The 17968-nt window shown below is 35.3% G+C and overlaps 1 protein-coding gene across 4 annotated transcripts in view; it reads left to right on the top strand.

Annotated features, from left to right (window-relative positions):
* ANKRD12 (ankyrin repeat domain 12) overlaps window positions 1-17968 on the top strand; it is a 122630-nt gene that overhangs the window by 35730 nt on the left and 68932 nt on the right. For all 4 annotated transcript variants that reach the window (XM_081263331.1, XM_081263330.1, XM_081263328.1 and 1 more), the window contains one exon: window positions 16179-16326. In XM_081263331.1, the coding sequence (XP_081119457.1) occupies window positions 16245-16326 (82 nt within the window). In that variant the 5' untranslated portion in view covers window positions 16179-16244. The remainder of the gene's footprint in view (window positions 1-16178; window positions 16327-17968) is intronic.

The following is a 17968-nucleotide window of genomic DNA, read 5'->3' as shown; positions in this document are numbered from 1 at the left end:
ATCCACAGCCTTTGTGTTAATTCTCTTTTTGCTATCAGAGTACAGGTCCATGTGTAGGACTGGAGGGCCGCTCCTAGCCATTCTTACTTGGATACTTGTTGTTTTGATTTTTTTTGTGTGTTTTTATTGTTTATATTAAAGTATAGCTAAAGTTTGATTTTTGTTAATTTGCATGTGAAGCAAGACGTACTGTCTTTTGACTGAATTTAGTTTGTTAGTAGCAGAGTCTCTACCCTGTGAACTTGTAGTCTCCCAATAGATTCCCAGAACCTTACAGAAAAGTGGGAAAGAAATAGTAGTAACAAGTGATGCACACAATATAGAGCATTTAAATAAATACCTTGCTGCAACTATAACACCACTAAATTACCACAGTTACCACTAATTACCATAAGAACAGGAATGGTGTGGGTCAGCAGTTGCCAACAGCAAAAACAATAACTGTGAAATAGATTTGGCATTAGACAGCAGGTGCCAGCTATGTAATCCATAGCAGTAATGATTAAGATGTCAGAATTGGTGGGGGTGGGAGTTACATAAACCAAAGAGTTCTAATAAGTTATAAAATGCAGTTCATTAATAGAAAAGAAAATGTGATAGGAAGGTAGAAGAGAGTCTATAGTGTTCAAAATGTGAACACAGAATGCGGAAGAGATGCAACTACTGATGTTTATAAAAAAAAGTAGGAAATTAAATAGGACAATGAATAAGAGAATTTGGCTGTTAGAGAAGAAAGGGAGAAAGAGAAAGAAATAAAACCAAACAAAAACAAGAAATTTAACCCTCAAAAAACAAGGAAAAGTAACCACATTAAGAATGCTAAAAATGGTAAAAACAAAAATAAAACACATGTCTATGAACCAACAGCACACATACACAAAGACACACCAAAGGAGGACTATTTTAAATGAACAATGAAAGTATCATCTCCACCAAGATATTCAAGACTGGTTGGTCACCACCTTATACCCAATTGTTCTTTCCATTTCTTCTTGCACTGGTATTGATAGTGAGCAAGAGCAAGGGCTGAGAGTTAACCCTTCCTGTTTTTATGTTGCTCACTGCCTGCCAATTGGAATGGTCTAAAGTTGATAGTATTTGAAATAACATTCAGCTTCCCTTCTCACTAGTTTAAAGTAGGACAGTAATACTTTGAATAGGAGTCTTCTGTGCACCGTCCAGATTCATGCACTTTCAGGGAGAGGCTCCTGAGTTCTATGAGGGGAGTTGTTATCAAGGAAACTTGGTCTAATCAGGCCTTTAGGGGCTTTGTTGGGTGGTGTCTGCTCTGGCGAGATTAGATAGCACACCATGGGACCCTAGCAGATGCCAGTGTGGGTCTCAGGAGCCTCCTAACAGTTATGCTCATGGATCAGGGGTGTCAATTCTTCCCACACACTGCTGCCCATGAACAGTCTTCCTAGGTTTATTCCTGAGTGTATTCACACACACCTATTCAGATTCATTACCCTCTACAGCTTCCAGATTCAAAGAGAAAGTGAGCTGGACTTCTCTTCATTTTTCTGACCTGAATCCCCCTGGATACAATTTTCTTTTGCCTTTTTTCACTCGTGTTCCTAGACTGTACCCTAGGCTGTGCGTCCCGCGCTTGATGGGGCAGTGTTGCAATGTTTGCTATGATTTCCTGGGTTCCAGCAGCAAGCTGCAGTGTGGACTCCTTAAGGTTGCTATTATGTGAGCTTTCAACCTGCCAGTTGAGAAATAGAGAGCACTTTTCAAAAACTAGTTCTTTGTGCAGTCTCTGCGTCAACTAAATTAGTCTACTTTTCTGATCTACAGGTTTTTCCATGCCAAATCTGTTGTGTTTCTCTCTGTTTTCTCTCCCCTCTGTGTTGCACCAAAGCTGCTGCTTTACCTGGCTTGACTTGGATGTACTGGTTCTTGTTCTTGGTTCAGGGCACCCAAATTTCTGAGTTTTTAAGGCACTCTGTCCAATATTGAATTTTAGTGAAATCCTTCTTTGACCTACTTCACTGAAAAGCAGTACTCCTGCTGCTTGAAACTCGAGTCATAGAGCAACTGAAAATACAGTTTTCCTCTAATCAGCCATCTTGAATCTCCTCTACACAGAGGTTTTTAATTTGATGCCATCCCATTAATTATTGGAATTATTTCCTGACATTTAAGCATTCTATTGGGGAAGTTGCTGTCTGTGCCTGTGTGTTGGAGTGTTGACATTATGTTTTCTTCTAGCAGTTGCAGAGTTTATGCTCTTATTACTATATCTTTGATTCATTTTGAGTCGATTTTTTTTTGCAGGATGAGAGATAAGCTGGGTATATAGTTTTATTCTTCTACATATGAATATCCAGTTTTCCTGCACCATTTTTTTTAAAGACTCTGTCTTTTCTTCATTGTGTCTTTTTGCACCTTTTTAAAGGATCAGGTGACTGTGTCTGTATGTTTTTTTTTTTTTAATTTTTTTAGTTGTTGATGGACTTTATTGTCTTTGTTTTTATGTGGTGCTGAGGATCGAACCCAGTGCCTCACACATGCTAGGTGAGCTCGCTACCACTGAGCCACAAGCCCAGCCCTGAGTGTCTGTATGTTTTGTCTCTGTGTCTTCCACTCCCTTGGTCTGTATCTCTTTTTATGCCAGTACTGTTCTGCTTTTGTTATTCTAGCTCTATAGTATAATTTGAAATCAGGTGTTGTGATGTGTCAAGCCTTGCTTTTTTAGCTTAGAATTGCTGTCTATTCTTGGTATTATTTCTTTCAAATGAATTTTATGACTTTTTCCCTTCTTCTGTGAAGAATGTTATTGGTAATTTGATAGGAATTACTTTGAAATTATAGACCACTTTTGGTAATATCGGCCTCAAATTTGTAATCCCTGCTTCAGCCTCCCAAGTAACAGATTATGGCATGTTCCACCATGCCTGATAATACTTCTGATTTTAAAATTATTCAAATTATCTTAGATATTGGCCTAGAGATTATAATATACATCCTAATTTTTCAGTTTACTATGGGTTAGTAGTGATAATTTTATTAAAAAATAGCAACTTCACTCCAGTTTAGCTTCATTACTTTCCCTTTCTTTGTGTTATTTTTGTAATTTAGATTATATCTTCATGTTATTAATCCAGTAACAGAATGTTATAATATTTATAAGTTTTGGCACTTTTAATTTTTTTCCTATGAATTCAAGTTATTGTCTGGTGTCATTTCCTTATAGCCTGTAAGAATTTTTATTTAGATTTACCATACATAAGTAGGTCTTCAGCCATGAATTTTCTCAGTTGTCTTTTATCTTGATAGAATTTTTTAAATTTAAAGTCACTTCTTATTGGTTTTATTGAGATGTAATTCACCTGCTATAAATTTAAGTATACAACTAAGTAGTTTTTAGTATATTTATAGAGTTGTGTAATTATAATCATATTTGATTTTAGAACATTTTTACCCCAGCATACCCTCTTGAGAGAATGAGAAACATAGATAACCTTTGAAATGGTCTCACAACCATAATTGAGAATTGCTGTACCAATGTAATAAGCAGACTAATTAAAGTATTGAAAAGAACATAGATGGGGGAAGAAAGGAGATGGTTGATCAGTTTAAGGGTGGTCTCACAGTAGTAAAGATGTTTAATCTGTATTGTGAAGGATAAGAATTTTACTCCCATGAAAGCAGAAGTAAAGGGTAGTCTAACCAAAAGAAACAGATATGAATCTGTTGCAGTAGTAAGTACTAAGTTGAGATTAGCTCATCAAGAATGCAGGATAGGTGATGAGTCTCTAACATTAGATAGGAGTGACTTCACTGTGTCATTAGGCAGGAATGAATTCAGTGGGAAGAATGAATATTAAACTTTATTAATTTTTAACTTCATAAAAGTATTGTTAACTAATCAATCATACTGTGTATTTTCCCTATCACATTTATGTGGATGAAGATCAAAAATGAAAAGCAATATGCCTGATGCACTTATTAGTATGCTTTGGGATTTCATAGCAACATGACATCCAGAGCTGCTGTTTGATGTTTTTCCCTCAACATTTTATGAATAAATGCTGCTTATTTGCATCTAAAGAGAGGAAAGGCAGTAATTTCCTGCTCATAGGTCATGTTCCTTCTGTTCCTTAAGACAGGATGAAGAAATCAGAAAGATGGGGGGAGAAAAAGAAAGTATGACCATAGCAATGTATTTTTGCAATTCATATTTTTTGATTGTCATTTCTTAGTGAGTAACCTTGAAGCCATCTTGTGGGTTCTGCTCCCCCCCACCCCCTTAAAATTTTAAGAAATTAATATACAGTTCTATTATATGTAGAGACCCCTTTACTGTTAACTATGACAGAATATTATTGTTTTGAAATCCTAATAAAAAGCTGGAACCAAACTTTAACTTCTTAAATGCATTTAAATTAGGCATAGTTTAATCAATATTTATGACTAATAAAATAGAATCTTACAAAAAGCTTCATGTGATAATCTAAAACCTGAGTTTTCCTAATATACGAGAGCATATTAATAATTTTAACCTTCTGAATAAAATAGTTCTATCCTTTCATCATCATTAGTATAGTTAAGTCCTTGATTGTCTATCCAAATTATTATAAAGAAATTTTATTATTTGGGTAACATAATACACGTTTATTGTGGAAGAGTTTCAAAATACATGTAAAAATAATGAAAATTAAATTTACCTTATCAAAAACCAGGAGAGACCTGAGATTTTACCCTGTTTGGAAGCTGATCAATTTTATGGATGCTCACAGATGACACAGGATTCCTGGGGAGAGACAGAGGAATGTTTGTTACTAATAGAAATAACAATAGCCAGAACTTAAGCATTTATGCCTGTTCCCTAAGCCTCTGTGTTAGACAGCTCTCCATTACAGTGACAAAATACCTGAGAAGACAAAGAAGGAAAGATTTATGTTGGCTCCTGTTTTCAGAGGTTTTGGTCCATGGTCAGCTGGCTTCATTATTTCTGTGCCCATTGTGAGGTGTAGTATTAAGATGGCTGAAGAGCATGGTGGAGCAAAACCCCTTACCTCATGGTGACTGGAAAGCAGAGAGCTAGAGAGGAAGGGGCCTTGGACAAGATATAGTCCCCAAGGGCATGCTCTTCTTTCAACTATAGATTTCATCACCTTCCAATAGTCCATTCAGTCCTGGATCCATCAGTGGACAAATCCACTGATGAGAGCTAGTCACTTCCCAAAAGTCCCACCTCTGAACATTGCTGCTTTGGGGACCCAAGTCTTTAACACATGAACCTTTGGGATACAGGTTTTCTCTTCTGTTCATAAGCCAGTTTTTAGTGATTCAGGTTTTCTAAGAAAATTATCAGTTTTTCCAGGCCTTTAGTTTTTAAGTTGTATAAAGAAGAAGCAACATGGTTTTGTAACTTTAATATCCACTCTGAAGTTGTGTTTAAGTGTAGTACCTTTTTTCTCTTTTCTCTCATTTTCACAATTAAACTTCCCACAGGTTTGTTTATTCTGTTGTTCTTTTAGGATACCCTTTGCTTTTATTGATAGTCTTTTGTTTACTTTTCACAACAGAGGCTTCATAGCCTGGTTTAGATGTATTGTACTGATTGGATGGTGGGTTTTAGTTGTAGAGCAGGAGAATAGGATACCTTGACCTGAGTGGTTGGGTACATGAAATTTTTATTTGATATATTTCCTTTTTCCAAATTGAATTAGAAATTTACTTTTGTGTCTCTGATGAAAGAAGTGTGGTAGTCTCTTACTAGATAGATTAACCTTTGCTTTCTTCCATCCAAATATATTTACTTTAACTTTTGTTCGAATATTTTTAAATGTCATGTGTTGCTCATGACTGTGAACTTAGTTGAACATTTAGTATAAATATTCCTACTAAGGTTAATGAGAACTTTTATTTATTTATTAATATTTAATCTTTTTATGGTGAATTATAATAGTGGAATTCATTATGCCATATTTGTACATGCACGTAACATAATTTGATCAGCCTTTTTCTTTAGAATGTTTCCTTTCTGCTCCTTCTTTCCTTCCTTCCTCCCTCCCCTCATCTGCTTGCTCTACTGATATCTTTCTAACTGTTGTTATTATTTTAATTAGCACTTCACAATTATATACATAAGTGGAATTCACTGTGTTGTAGTGGCACATGGATATAGCATACTTTGGTAGATTTTGTTATCTAGTAACAAAATTTACCTCAAGGTGATGGGAAGCAGAGATCTTCCTTCTACCCTTCTTCCCTTCTTTCCTCCTCCCATCTTCAAGATTATCTTACTCTGTTGGATTCCCTTCTGTTTTTGTGAGATTGGTTCTCTTTCTCTAGCTTCTCCATGAGAGGAAAAAATTCTACCCTTGGTTTTCTGAATGTGGATTATTTCACTTAGCATGATATTCTTCAGTTCCATCCATTTCCCAGCAAATGACATAATTTCATTCTTTATGGTTGAGTAAAACTCCATTGTGTATGTATACCACATTTTCTTTATCTGTTCATGTCTTGATAGGCATGTGGGCTGGTTGAAACTTGGCTATTGTGAATTGTGCTGCTATAATGTTGCTATGTGTGTATCACTATAGTATGCTGATTTTAGTTCTTTGGGATAAAGAATCAGATAGTGGTATAGCTAGGTCCTATGGGTGGATCCATTCTTAGACTTCTGAAGATTCCCCATACTGCTTTCCAAAGTGATTGTACCAATTTGCAGTTGTACCAACACTGCACGGCTATACCTTTTCCCATTCTTAACAATAATTGTTATTTGTATTCCTGCTGATTGCCATTCTAACTGGGGTGAAGTGAAATCTCATGGTTTTGATTTGCATTTCTCTATTTGCAAGATGCTGAACATTTTTCCTCATACGTTTGTTGACCATTTGTATTTCCTTTGAGATATGTCAATTTAGCTTGTTTGCCCATATATTATTGATTGATTTATGTTATGGATATTAATCTCCTATAACAAGAGTGACTAGGAAATATTTTCTCCCATTCTGTAGGCTCTCTCTCTATGCCTTTTTTTTTTTTTTTTGCTGTGCAGAAGTTTTTTAATTTGATGTTATCCCACTTATTGAATGTCAGTTTTATTTCTTGAGAGTCAGGAGTCTTACTAAGACGATTCCTGTGCCTGTATATTGGGAATGTTGACACTGTGTTTTCTTCTACCACTTGCAGTGTTCTGGTTTAATTCTTAGGTCTTTGAAACACTGAGTTGATCTTTGTACAGCATGAGTGGGGTGTACATCATTTCATTCTTCAAATGGATATCCAGTTTTCCTGGTACCATTTGTTACAAATGTTATCTTTTCTCCAAATTTTTAAGCACTTTTTTCAAGGACCAGATGACTGAATTTATGTGGATTTATCTCATGTGTCTTCTGTTTCATTGGTCTTCATGTCTGTTTTTATGCCAGTAAGATGCGGGTTTTGTTACTCTCACTTTGTATTATCATTTGAGATCAGGTATTATGGTGCCTCTATCATCACTCTTTTTTTTTGTGGTGGGGGAAGGGTTCCTGGGATTGAACTCAGGAGCACTTGACCACTAAGCTACATCCCCAGTCCTGTTTTGTATTTTACTGGGACATAGGGTCTGAGTTGGTTAGCACCTCTATTTTGCTCAGGCTGGCTTTCAACTTGTGATGTGCCTGGCTCTATCATTACTCTTCTTGCTTAGTATTTCTTTGGCTGTTCTCTGTCTTATATTTTTTCATATGAATTTTAGGAGTCTTTTTTTTCCCTAGGTTCTGTGGAGAATGTTATTGGCATTTTAATGGGAATCACATTGAATCTGACAGTTGCTTTTGGTCATACATGCATTTTGACAATATTAATTCTGCCTAACAAAAACGTGGGAGGTCTTTTTATTTCCTCAGATCTTCTTCAGTTTCCTTCATCAGTGCTCTGTACTTTTCTTTTCACAGCTCTTTAACTTCCTTAGTGAGATTTATGCCTAAGTATTTGATTTTATTTTTAGGCTATTGTGAATAGAATTATTTGTCTAAGTTTTTCTTCAACAGATTGATTATTGGTGTATAGGAAAGCTATTGATTGTTATATATTGATCTTATATCCCGCTCTCTATGCCCTCTGGTGGAGGTTTTATGTCTTCTAAGGTAAAAGTACTTTAACTTTCTTTTTCTTTTTTTTTTTTTTTAGAGAGAGTGAGGGGGGGGGAGAGAGAGAGAGCCAGCGAGAGAGAGACAAAGAGAGAGAAAGAATTTTAATATTTATTTTTTAGTTCTCGGCGGACACAACATCTTTGTATGTGGTGCTGAGGAGCGAGCGCGCTACCGCTTGAGCCACATCCCCAGCCCTCTTTTTCTTTTTTGTATCCCTTTAATTATCTTCTTCTGCCTGATTTCTCTGACTAGAATTTCACTAACTACATCTACTAGGAACAATGAGCGTGGAAATTCTATCATGTTCTTGATTTGAGAAGATATTTTCATTATTTCTTCATTTAGTATGATGTTGGCTGTGAGTGTGTTGTAAATAGCCTATTATGTTGAGATAAGTGCCTTCTTCAGTGTTTTAATGGGTGCTGAATTTTGTTGAAGGATTTTTCTGCATTTGTTGAGGTATCATGTGATTCTTGTCCTTAATTCTATTTATGTTGTGAATTACAATTATTGATTCGAATATGTGAAGCCAATCTCGCACCCCAGGGATGAAATCACTTGCATACAGTCTTCATTGTGCTTTTGAATGCAGATTTCTCATATTAAGAATTTTTGCTTCGATGTTCATCAGGGATGTTGGGCTGTAGTTTTCTTTCTTTGACATGTTTCTGTTTGGTTTTGGCATCAGGGTGACACTGGCTTCATAGAATGAATTTGTGAGTATTTTCTATTTTATGGAATAGTTTGACAGTTGATATTATTTCTTTATTAAAGGCCTGGTAGAACTCATCTGAGTACTCACCTGGTACTAATCTTTTGTTTTTTTTGGAAAGCTTTTAATTGCTGTTTCAATATCATTACTTGATATTGGTGTATTTAGTTTTTTTTAAACATGTTTTTATTGGTTCTTTTTGGTTATAAATGATATAGAATTTATTTTGACTTTAAAAGCAAAAAATACAATTCGTTCTAAATCAGTCCCTAGTATTTCCCCTTCCTCTTTCTTCCTCCCATGCTTGTTCCCTTCCTCCTACTCCATTGATCTTTCTGCTATTATAATTTTTTTAATTAGTGTGTTTTAATAGTGTGTGCATTCACTGTGATATATTCCTGTATGTACATAGGAATGTTAGGTCAGATTCATTCCATTGTCTTTCTTCATCCCATTTATTCTCCCTTCCATTCATTCCCCTATGTCTACTCCACTCATCTTTCTTCTACACCCCCCCCCCCACCATGTATTTTGGATTAGCTTCTGCATATGAGAGAAAACATTCAACCTTTGGCTTTTTGGGACTGGCTTATTTCACTTAGTAAAATAATAGTCTCCCACTTCTGTGCATTTCCTGGCAAATGCCATAAAAGTAATTCTTTTTTTATGGCTGAGTAATTCTTTGTTGTGTTTATATAGCGCATTTTCTTTATCCATTCATCTGTTGAAAGGCACTTAAGTTAGCTCCATAGTTTAGCAATTGTGAATTTTGCTGCTGTAATATACATTGATGTGGCTGTGTTGCTGTAGCATGCTAATTTTAAATCCTTTGGATATATACCAGGGAGTGGGATAGCTAGGTCAAATGGTGATTTCATTTCTAGTTTTTTCAGGAATTTGCATACTGCTTTCCAGAGTGATTTCACTAGTATGTAGACTCACCAGCAATGTGTAAGTATACCCAGTTCCACCCCGCCCACATCCTCGCCAACATTTATTGTTACTTGTATCCTTAATAATTGCCATTCTGACTGGAGTGAGGTAAAATCTCAGTGCAGTTATAATTTCTATTTCTCTAATTGCTAGAGATGTTGAACATTTTTACATATATTTGTTGACTATTTGTATTTCTTCTTTTCAGAAATTTCTGTTTAGTTCCTGTGTCCACTTATTGACTCGGTTAAGTTTTTTGAGTTTTTTGTATACCCTAGCTTATTGGAATATAAATTTTCAAAATAGTTTCTTATGATCTTCTGGATTTCAGTTGTGTCTGTGGTGGTATTTCCTTTTTCAAACTACCACTTTAACTCAGATTTAGATAATTTGAGTTTTTTCCCCCTCTTTCTTTTGGTTAGTTTGGATAAGGATTTATAAATACTGTTTATCCTTTCAAAAAAACCAACTCTTTGTTTCATTGATCTTTTGTATTGTTTTTAAATCTAAGTTTCATTGATTTCCACTCTGGGTTTAATTATTTCCTGTCTTCTGTTAGTTTGTTCTTCTTTTGCTCAGACATTGAGTTATAAGATTAGATTATTATTTGGTATCTTTCTGTTCTTTTAATGTATGAGCTAAATGCTATGAACTTTCCCCATTAGAACTACCTATAGCAGTCTCTGGTTTGTCAACTCAGAGGCCTTAAAGCTTACTTCTCACAGGGTGCAGTGTTGTGAGTTGGCTCTTTCTATTGTGTGTAGTAAGTTCAGGATGCAGGCTCTGAAGTGACCCTGTGTTTGCTGTGGGTCACAGTATACCCGTACCCCTCCACTGGATTCTTTTTATGGTAGTGAAGATCTTGGTGGCTGTCTGTGAGCACAGGAACTGTGGTTGTGGATTTTCCTTGGGTGATTTCTCAATTCTGCTTTTCCTTTGCCTCCTTTCTGTGTTGTGAGTAGATCACCATCAGCTGGCTAGTTCACTTCTGCCTTCTTCCATACCTCTGTTTAGGTGTGTATATCCTTGTGGTTCAATTTGGGTAGGTCATATGCATCTATAAATTTGTCAATTTCTTCTAGATTTTCTAATTTATTAGAATGTAAGTTTTCAAAGCAGTCTGTAGTTACTCTGAATTTCATGAATATATGTGGTGATATCTCCTTTTTCATGTCCATTTCATGATTTAGGCCTTCTTTTTCTTGGGTAGTTTAGCTCACAGTTTATTTATCTTTCTTACATTGTTTATTTGTGTTTTTAAAATTGTATTACTTCCCTCTGATCTTAATTATTTCCTGTCTTTTATTGGTATTGGAATTAGTTTGGACCTTGAAATGTAACATTAGATAGTTCATTTGTTTTTTTGGGTTTTTTTTTCCCCTTTCTTTCTTTGGTGGTGCTGGGTGCTCAGGGCTTTGTACATGCTAGGTAAGCACTCCACAAAATGAGCTATATCCCCAGCCTCTCATTTGAGATCTTTGTTCTTTTTATTGTAGGCATTAAATAGTTTAACCTTGCCCTTAGATTTTTTATAGTGTTACAGAAAATTTGGTATATTGTTTCACAATTCTTTGTTTCTTCTAAGAATTTTTAAATATCTCCTCTAACAGTGATTCATTCCTTGTTCAGAAGACTACTGTTCAGGGGCTGGGGCTGTAGCTCAGCAGTTGAGCGCTTGTCTCACACATGCGAGGCACTGGGTTCAATCAAGGATGGAACCACATGAAAATAAATAAAGATATTGTGTCTGTCTTCAACTAAAAAATAAATTAAATTAAAGAAAGACTACTGTTCAATTTCCAAGTGACTATGTGGTTTTTATAGTTTTTCTTGCTATTGATTTCTAATTTGATTTCATTTTCATCTGGTGGTAATATACAAAGGATTATCTTTTTAATTTTTTTTGTATTTGCTGAGACTTACTTTGTAATTAAAGTTCATTTTGGAATTGGTTCCATGAGCTGCAGAGAAGGTACTGTTGGACAAAATGTTTTGTCTGTTAGGTCCATTTCACTTATACTATTATTTTGGTCATAAGTATCTGTTCATATAATGTCTGGATGATCTGTTTATTGGTGATAAGGGTGTGTTGAAATTGCCCAGTATTACCATGTTGAGATATCTGAATGTTAACATCAGGAATTGCTTTTTTCATGTAATTAGGTCCGCCAAGGTTGAGGTATAAATATTTACTATTCTTATATCTTCTTGTTGAGAATTTTCCCTTTATCTTTATGTTGTGACCTTCCTTGTCTCTTTTGATTAATTCTGCTTGAAGTGTGTGTGTGCTTTGTTGAATGTGAGAATAGCTACTATTGCTTGTTTTCAGTCAGTTTGCATAAAATATCTTTTTTCATTATTTTATTTTGACCTGTCCATGTCTTTGCCTTTCATGAGTCTCTTGCAAACAGCATTTATTTGGATCATGTTTTTAATCCACTTTACCAAGTCTGTGTCTTTTAATTGGAGAATTGAGGCTGTTTACTTTCGCAGTTGTTATGGAGAGGTGATTACTGTTTCCTGACATTTTGCTTTGTTTCATATATTGAATTTAGTCTTAATCTGCATTTGCTAATTGCTCTTTTTATGAGTGTCATCCATTTGGGAGCTTTAGGTTTGTTTTTGAGTTCTTCTGTGTATAGTGTATCTTTAAACATTTTGTGTAGTGCTGGCTCAGTAATCATGAATTCTTTTAGTTTATCCTTACAGTGGATAGTTTTTATATCCTCTTCAGTTCTGAATAATAGCTTTGCTGAATATAGCAGTCTAGTTTGACAGGTTTTTTTTTTCATTTTTTTTCCCAAGCTTTTTTCTCTCATTTGAGCCTTCTTGGATTTTAGAGTCTTAGCTGAGAAGTCAGACGTAAGCATTATTGACTTACATCCAAATGTAACTTGATGTTTTTTCTCTTGCAGCTTTTAATATTCTATTCTTATTCTCCATTTTGATTATGATTTCTCTTGGAAAGGTTCTTTTTTGATCTTTTTTGTTTGTGGTTCTATATGCATGGAGTATATGTTTTTAATATATGAATGTTAATATCATTTGTAAGATTTGGACAGTTTTCTATTATTTTTGATAAAAAGGTTCTTGTACCATGAGCCTATATCTTCATTTCTTTTGCAATTGCAGTGACTCTCAAGTTTGATCTCTTCATGTTGTCCCAACATTCCTGAGTATGCTTGTCATTGCCTTTTTTTATTTACTGTGTCTGAGTGTTCAGGTTCCTATACCTGTCTTTTTGAAGCCTGAAGTTCTGTTTTCTGTGAAATCAAGGTTTTTTACATATATTTATTTTTTAGTTGGACACAATATCTTTATTTATTTTTATATGGTATTGAGGATTGAACTCAGGGCCTCACACATGCTAGGCGAGTGCCCTTCCGCTGAGCCACAACCCAAGCCTCTCATTAATCATTTTAATAATCAATTTTTTATAGATGTTCTCTGGAATGTCATCCCCAGTACTTCTTAGTTGGGTAATTATAAATTTGGTGTGAGTACTTGTACATCTGTTGAAACGAAGTTCTCTTTCTCTATTACAGAGAGGTCCTTTGTTGAGTATCTGTTGTAATAAGTTATGTGCTTTTGGTATATTTTAGCTTCGACACATAGGCTTCAGATGTAAATTTCAACCTCCAGTGGCTCTCAGTGTACCACTGCAGACCTGCTGGTGTAACTCAGCTGTGCAACAGTATGTTCCGTGAGATGCAGTGTTGTAGCCTCTGCCTGTTATGTTGTAGGAATAGATGTCCTCGAGTGGGATCCGAGCTCACCTTCTTATAGCCTTTTTTACTTATGGCCTGGTTGTTGGTATGGGGCTTTTGTTATCTATTCTTTGTGTTAAAGGATTGTTGAAACTTGAGCCAGGGGTATTTTATATGTGGAGCAAGATGTGCTCTCTCTTGACTGGATTTAGTTTACCAACAGAGTCTTTACCTTGTGAACTCATAGGATCCTAGTAGATTCCCAACAACTCATAAAAAGGGGAATACACACACACGCGCGAAAAAAAGTGAATAATATGCAACATTAAAATAAATATCTGTTGCCTGCAATGGCATGTATAACACTACTGCAAAAACAAGAATAGCAGATCAACAATTAACAGCAGTAGTAGACGACGACAGTGAACTAGGTCTAGCATTAAAATAAATAGCAGGCATCAGCTACATCATCCACAGTACTAATAACTTTGACAGTGTGAATGGTGGGGGCAGAAATTATATAAACTAAAGAGGTCTAAAATACAGTAAAATTATAATTCATTAGGAGAAAAGAAAATGGGGTAGTAGAGCAAAAGAAATACTCAATATAGAAAGAGAAATGAAGTAGCAGCTAATAGAGAACAAGAGAACTTGGGTATTAGAGGGAGAAGAAAGAAAAAGTAAAACAAAATTAAATGAAAAAAACCCAATATGTATGTGTGTTTATTCATAAACTAGTCAATCAGCACAGCAAGAAAACCATACAAAGAGGGGAAAAAAAAAGAATTATCTCCACCGAAGTCAAAACTATCAACAAAAGGATGGATGTTCACTGCCTATGCCATAACTGCCTTATTTTCCATTTCTTCTTTGGATTTGCACCCTTTAGAACAAGAGCTGAGGAATTTAAACCTTTGTTCTTTTTTGTTGTTACTTATCAAGCTACCAGCTGGAGTTACATGGAACGCAAACCTGGTTGAATTAGTCTTCAGCTTCCCTGATTACCAGTAGGATAGAATGGGAAGTATTGTCCATTGCAGTTTCATCTGAACAGACTAGATTGATATCCTCCCTCTTTGGGGCTGATGCTGAATTCTAAATAGGAAGTTCTATCAACTAAGTTTTAGCTCTGATCATACCCTTGGGAACTTTGTTGGGATGGTATCTGCTCCTGAGAGAGTGAATCAGCACATCTCTAGGACCAGGTGGATGCTCATCTCTTCTGGGTGTCTCCATCTCAGGGGTGTCCTGAGAATTCTACTTTGTAACCAACCCCTCACAGATATCACTACACTGCCCACACATGCACTGCCTTCCCAGGTTTAGGGTCTGTATTTGTGTTTGCTGGTTAAGTTTCTAGACCAGCAAGACTCAAAGGGAAGCATGTTGCATTCCCCTCTATATCTCTAACCTGAATAACCCTGGGTACAATCTTCTCTGTGCTTGTTTCAATTGCATTCTGCTAGGTACAGTGGGTGCTTGCTGAGGATATGACAATATTTGTTATAATTTCCTGGGCTTCTACAGCAACAAGCTGCATCATGACCTATTCAAGATGGTTCCCTGCTGCAGCACTTCACTTGCCAGTCGAGAAACATAGAGCACTTTTCAAACACCATCTGGTGTTAATCCTCTGGTTCATCCAAATTCGGACTATTCTATAGTTTGTCCCATGCCAAATTTTTCCACTATATTTTTCTCTACTTTGTGTTACGCCTCTCCTCTGTGGTGAAATGTCATCACTGCTACTGCCTGCTTGGCACCAATGTACTCGTTTTTGTCCTATGTCCAAATCATCTGAATTTCTGGATCTCTATTAAGTCTTGTACTGTCCTATGTGAATTTCAGTGAATTCTATCACACAGATTGCTGAATCCCAAGCCCTGAGACAGCTGGAAAGTGTTCTCTAGTCCTTTGATCTCCATATTTACTTTTTTATTGATTAAAAGCAGTGATTCTTAAACTGGGAAGAATATTAAAATAGATCACTAGGCCCCCTGCCATTGTAATTCAGTAGGTCTAGGATAGCCAGAGAATTTCCATTTCTAATAAGTTGATACTGTTAGTCTAGCATCCCCTAAGAATTGGTATAGATGATTTGTAGGGGAATTGTCCAAAGACACCCCATAGATACCCTATACATATTCTTTTCATTAGCTTTAAATTGCCTGATGATTACTTAATCACTTAATACAAGATTAAATGCTGTATAAATAGTTATTATACTCTTATTTAGACAGTAATGACAAAAAATTACAGGTTTAATAGAGATATAATTTTCTCTTCAAATGTTTTTTATTCTGTGGTTGATTTAATCTACAGAGGATGAACTCAAGGACATAATAGGCAGAATATCTATATCTATGTCTATATCTATATCTATAATCTATCTATATGTATATCCATTTAATTCAGTCCAGAATTGTGTTTTCAGAGTTGTATATTTATTCATTTGATACATCTAGAATCCAATTTGATATATGACTATGTTATATTGAAGATATTTTATTGTCATTTTAAAACTTTTTTATTAAATAAAAAGCAGGGGGATATGAAAGAAGTTAGAAAAAATGTTAAATCTGTGTCATGAGTATATTGAATACAATGATGGTTTGTAAGACCTATTTTTGTCTGTTTGAAAATTTCCTTCAATAGTAGTTTTTAAATACAGTGTTTCTTTATATAATGTTGATATAACTTTATTCATAATTGGCTTTTTAATAGAGTAAAGACAAGATTGCATCTTACAGCAAAACTCCAAAAATTGACCGAAGTGATGTCAGCAAGGAGATGAAGGAGAAATCATCCATGAAACGTAAACTTCCTTTTACTATTAGCCCATCACGAAATGAAGAACGAGATTCAGACACAGGTAAAATAAATTGTTATTTTCTGGTAAAATCTTACTTATTTCCATACTGTGATTTTTCTTTTCATATGTATCACTCTTTTTGGTACCCCAATTTATAGAGAAATATTTGTATTATTATGTATGATTTATTATTTATTAATTATTTATGATTTATTATTTCGAGGGTATAAATCCATTCATCACACAAATGTGATTTTTCACCAGAGAGAAGAAAAATTTATTCTTTACTCTCTTAAGAATGGTGAAATTTTGCTCAGTTAATAAGTATTCACTAGAATATAGTAGATTTGGAAAAAAAGTTTTGTGGACTGATGGAACATACCAAAGAACACCAAAAAAGAGACTGACTGCTATTCATAGGACATTTGTTTCTCAAAATTTGAAATCAGTCAATCCAAATTATTCATAATAGGTGGAACCACTATCTAATATTACTACTATCTAATAAGTTACCAGGTTGTACTGTAGCCCTGAACTAAACTAAAAAAACTATTAATTTTTTAAAATTAATGTAAACTTCAATATATTTGTCACAGGTGTTCTGTTCCTTTTGTGAAATATTAATAAACTTTCTTAAAAATGTTTTTGCTTTACTTTTAGAATGTTAGTGTTCCATTTTGAGCTTATGTGCAGAGACTTTTTTGGGGAGGTGGGCACTGGGAATTGAACTCAGGGGTACTCGACCACTGAGTACTGAGCCACATCCCAGCCCTATTTTGTATTTCATTTAGAGACAGGGTCTCACTGAGTTGTTTAGCACCTCTCTCTTACTGAGGCTGGCTTTCAACTCGTGATCCTCCTGCCTTAGTCTCCTGAGCCGCTGGCATTACAGGTTTATGCCACCACTTTGAGCTTTGTGCAGAGATTTTATCCTACTGATATCTTTTTAGAAAACTTTAATCATCAATACCAAAATGGTCTTAACTCTAGAAATTATTGAAAATACTCTGAAGATTTCAAAACACCTTGTGCTACCATAGCTTTAGTAAATACTCAATTTTTAGTGTACACCTTTAGTAAATGGATCTCCTTCTGTGTATTTCACTGTTTTTTAGTTTGAATTGGAAATTGTTCTCAGTCATGACATTTTTAAACCTCAAAGTGTATTCTTTCTTGCAGAAATTAAGAAACGATGTGTTTTGTTCATTTTAAGTTGCACTGGTTTCTTCTAGAGATTCAGAAACTTTTTTCTTGAACCCCAACTCTACTTCAGTGGTCTTTTAAAACTAACACTAGTCAGGTAGCCAAGAAGTCGTCTTGTGCCAGATACTGTATTTCACTGCATTAATTTTCACAGCTGATTTTATGCCTTTTTTTCTTTTTGTCAAGAAATGGAGTATGACATTGTGTGAAGACGTTTATTTTTAAATTTTTTGGGGGGGGGGGTACTGGGGATTCAACTCGGGACACTTGTCCACTGAGCTACATTACCAGCCCAGTTTTTGTGTTTTATTAGAGACAGGGTGTCACTGAGTTGCTCTTAGCGCCTTGCTATTGCTGAGGCTGGCTTTGAACTCATGATCTTCTTGTCTTGGCCTCCCAAGCTGCTGAGATTACAGGCATGCTCTACCGTGCGCAGCCTAGGATTTTTATGTTTTGTTTTTTTTTTTTGAGAAAAATTGTGCCAATATTACTTACATAT

The sequence above is a fragment of the Spermophilus citellus genome, assembly GCF_964194105.1.
Source record: "Spermophilus citellus genome assembly, chromosome: 12".
Classification (NCBI taxonomy): Eukaryota; Metazoa; Chordata; class Mammalia; order Rodentia; family Sciuridae; genus Spermophilus; species Spermophilus citellus.
This window is presented reverse-complemented; position numbering and strand designations above follow the sequence as displayed.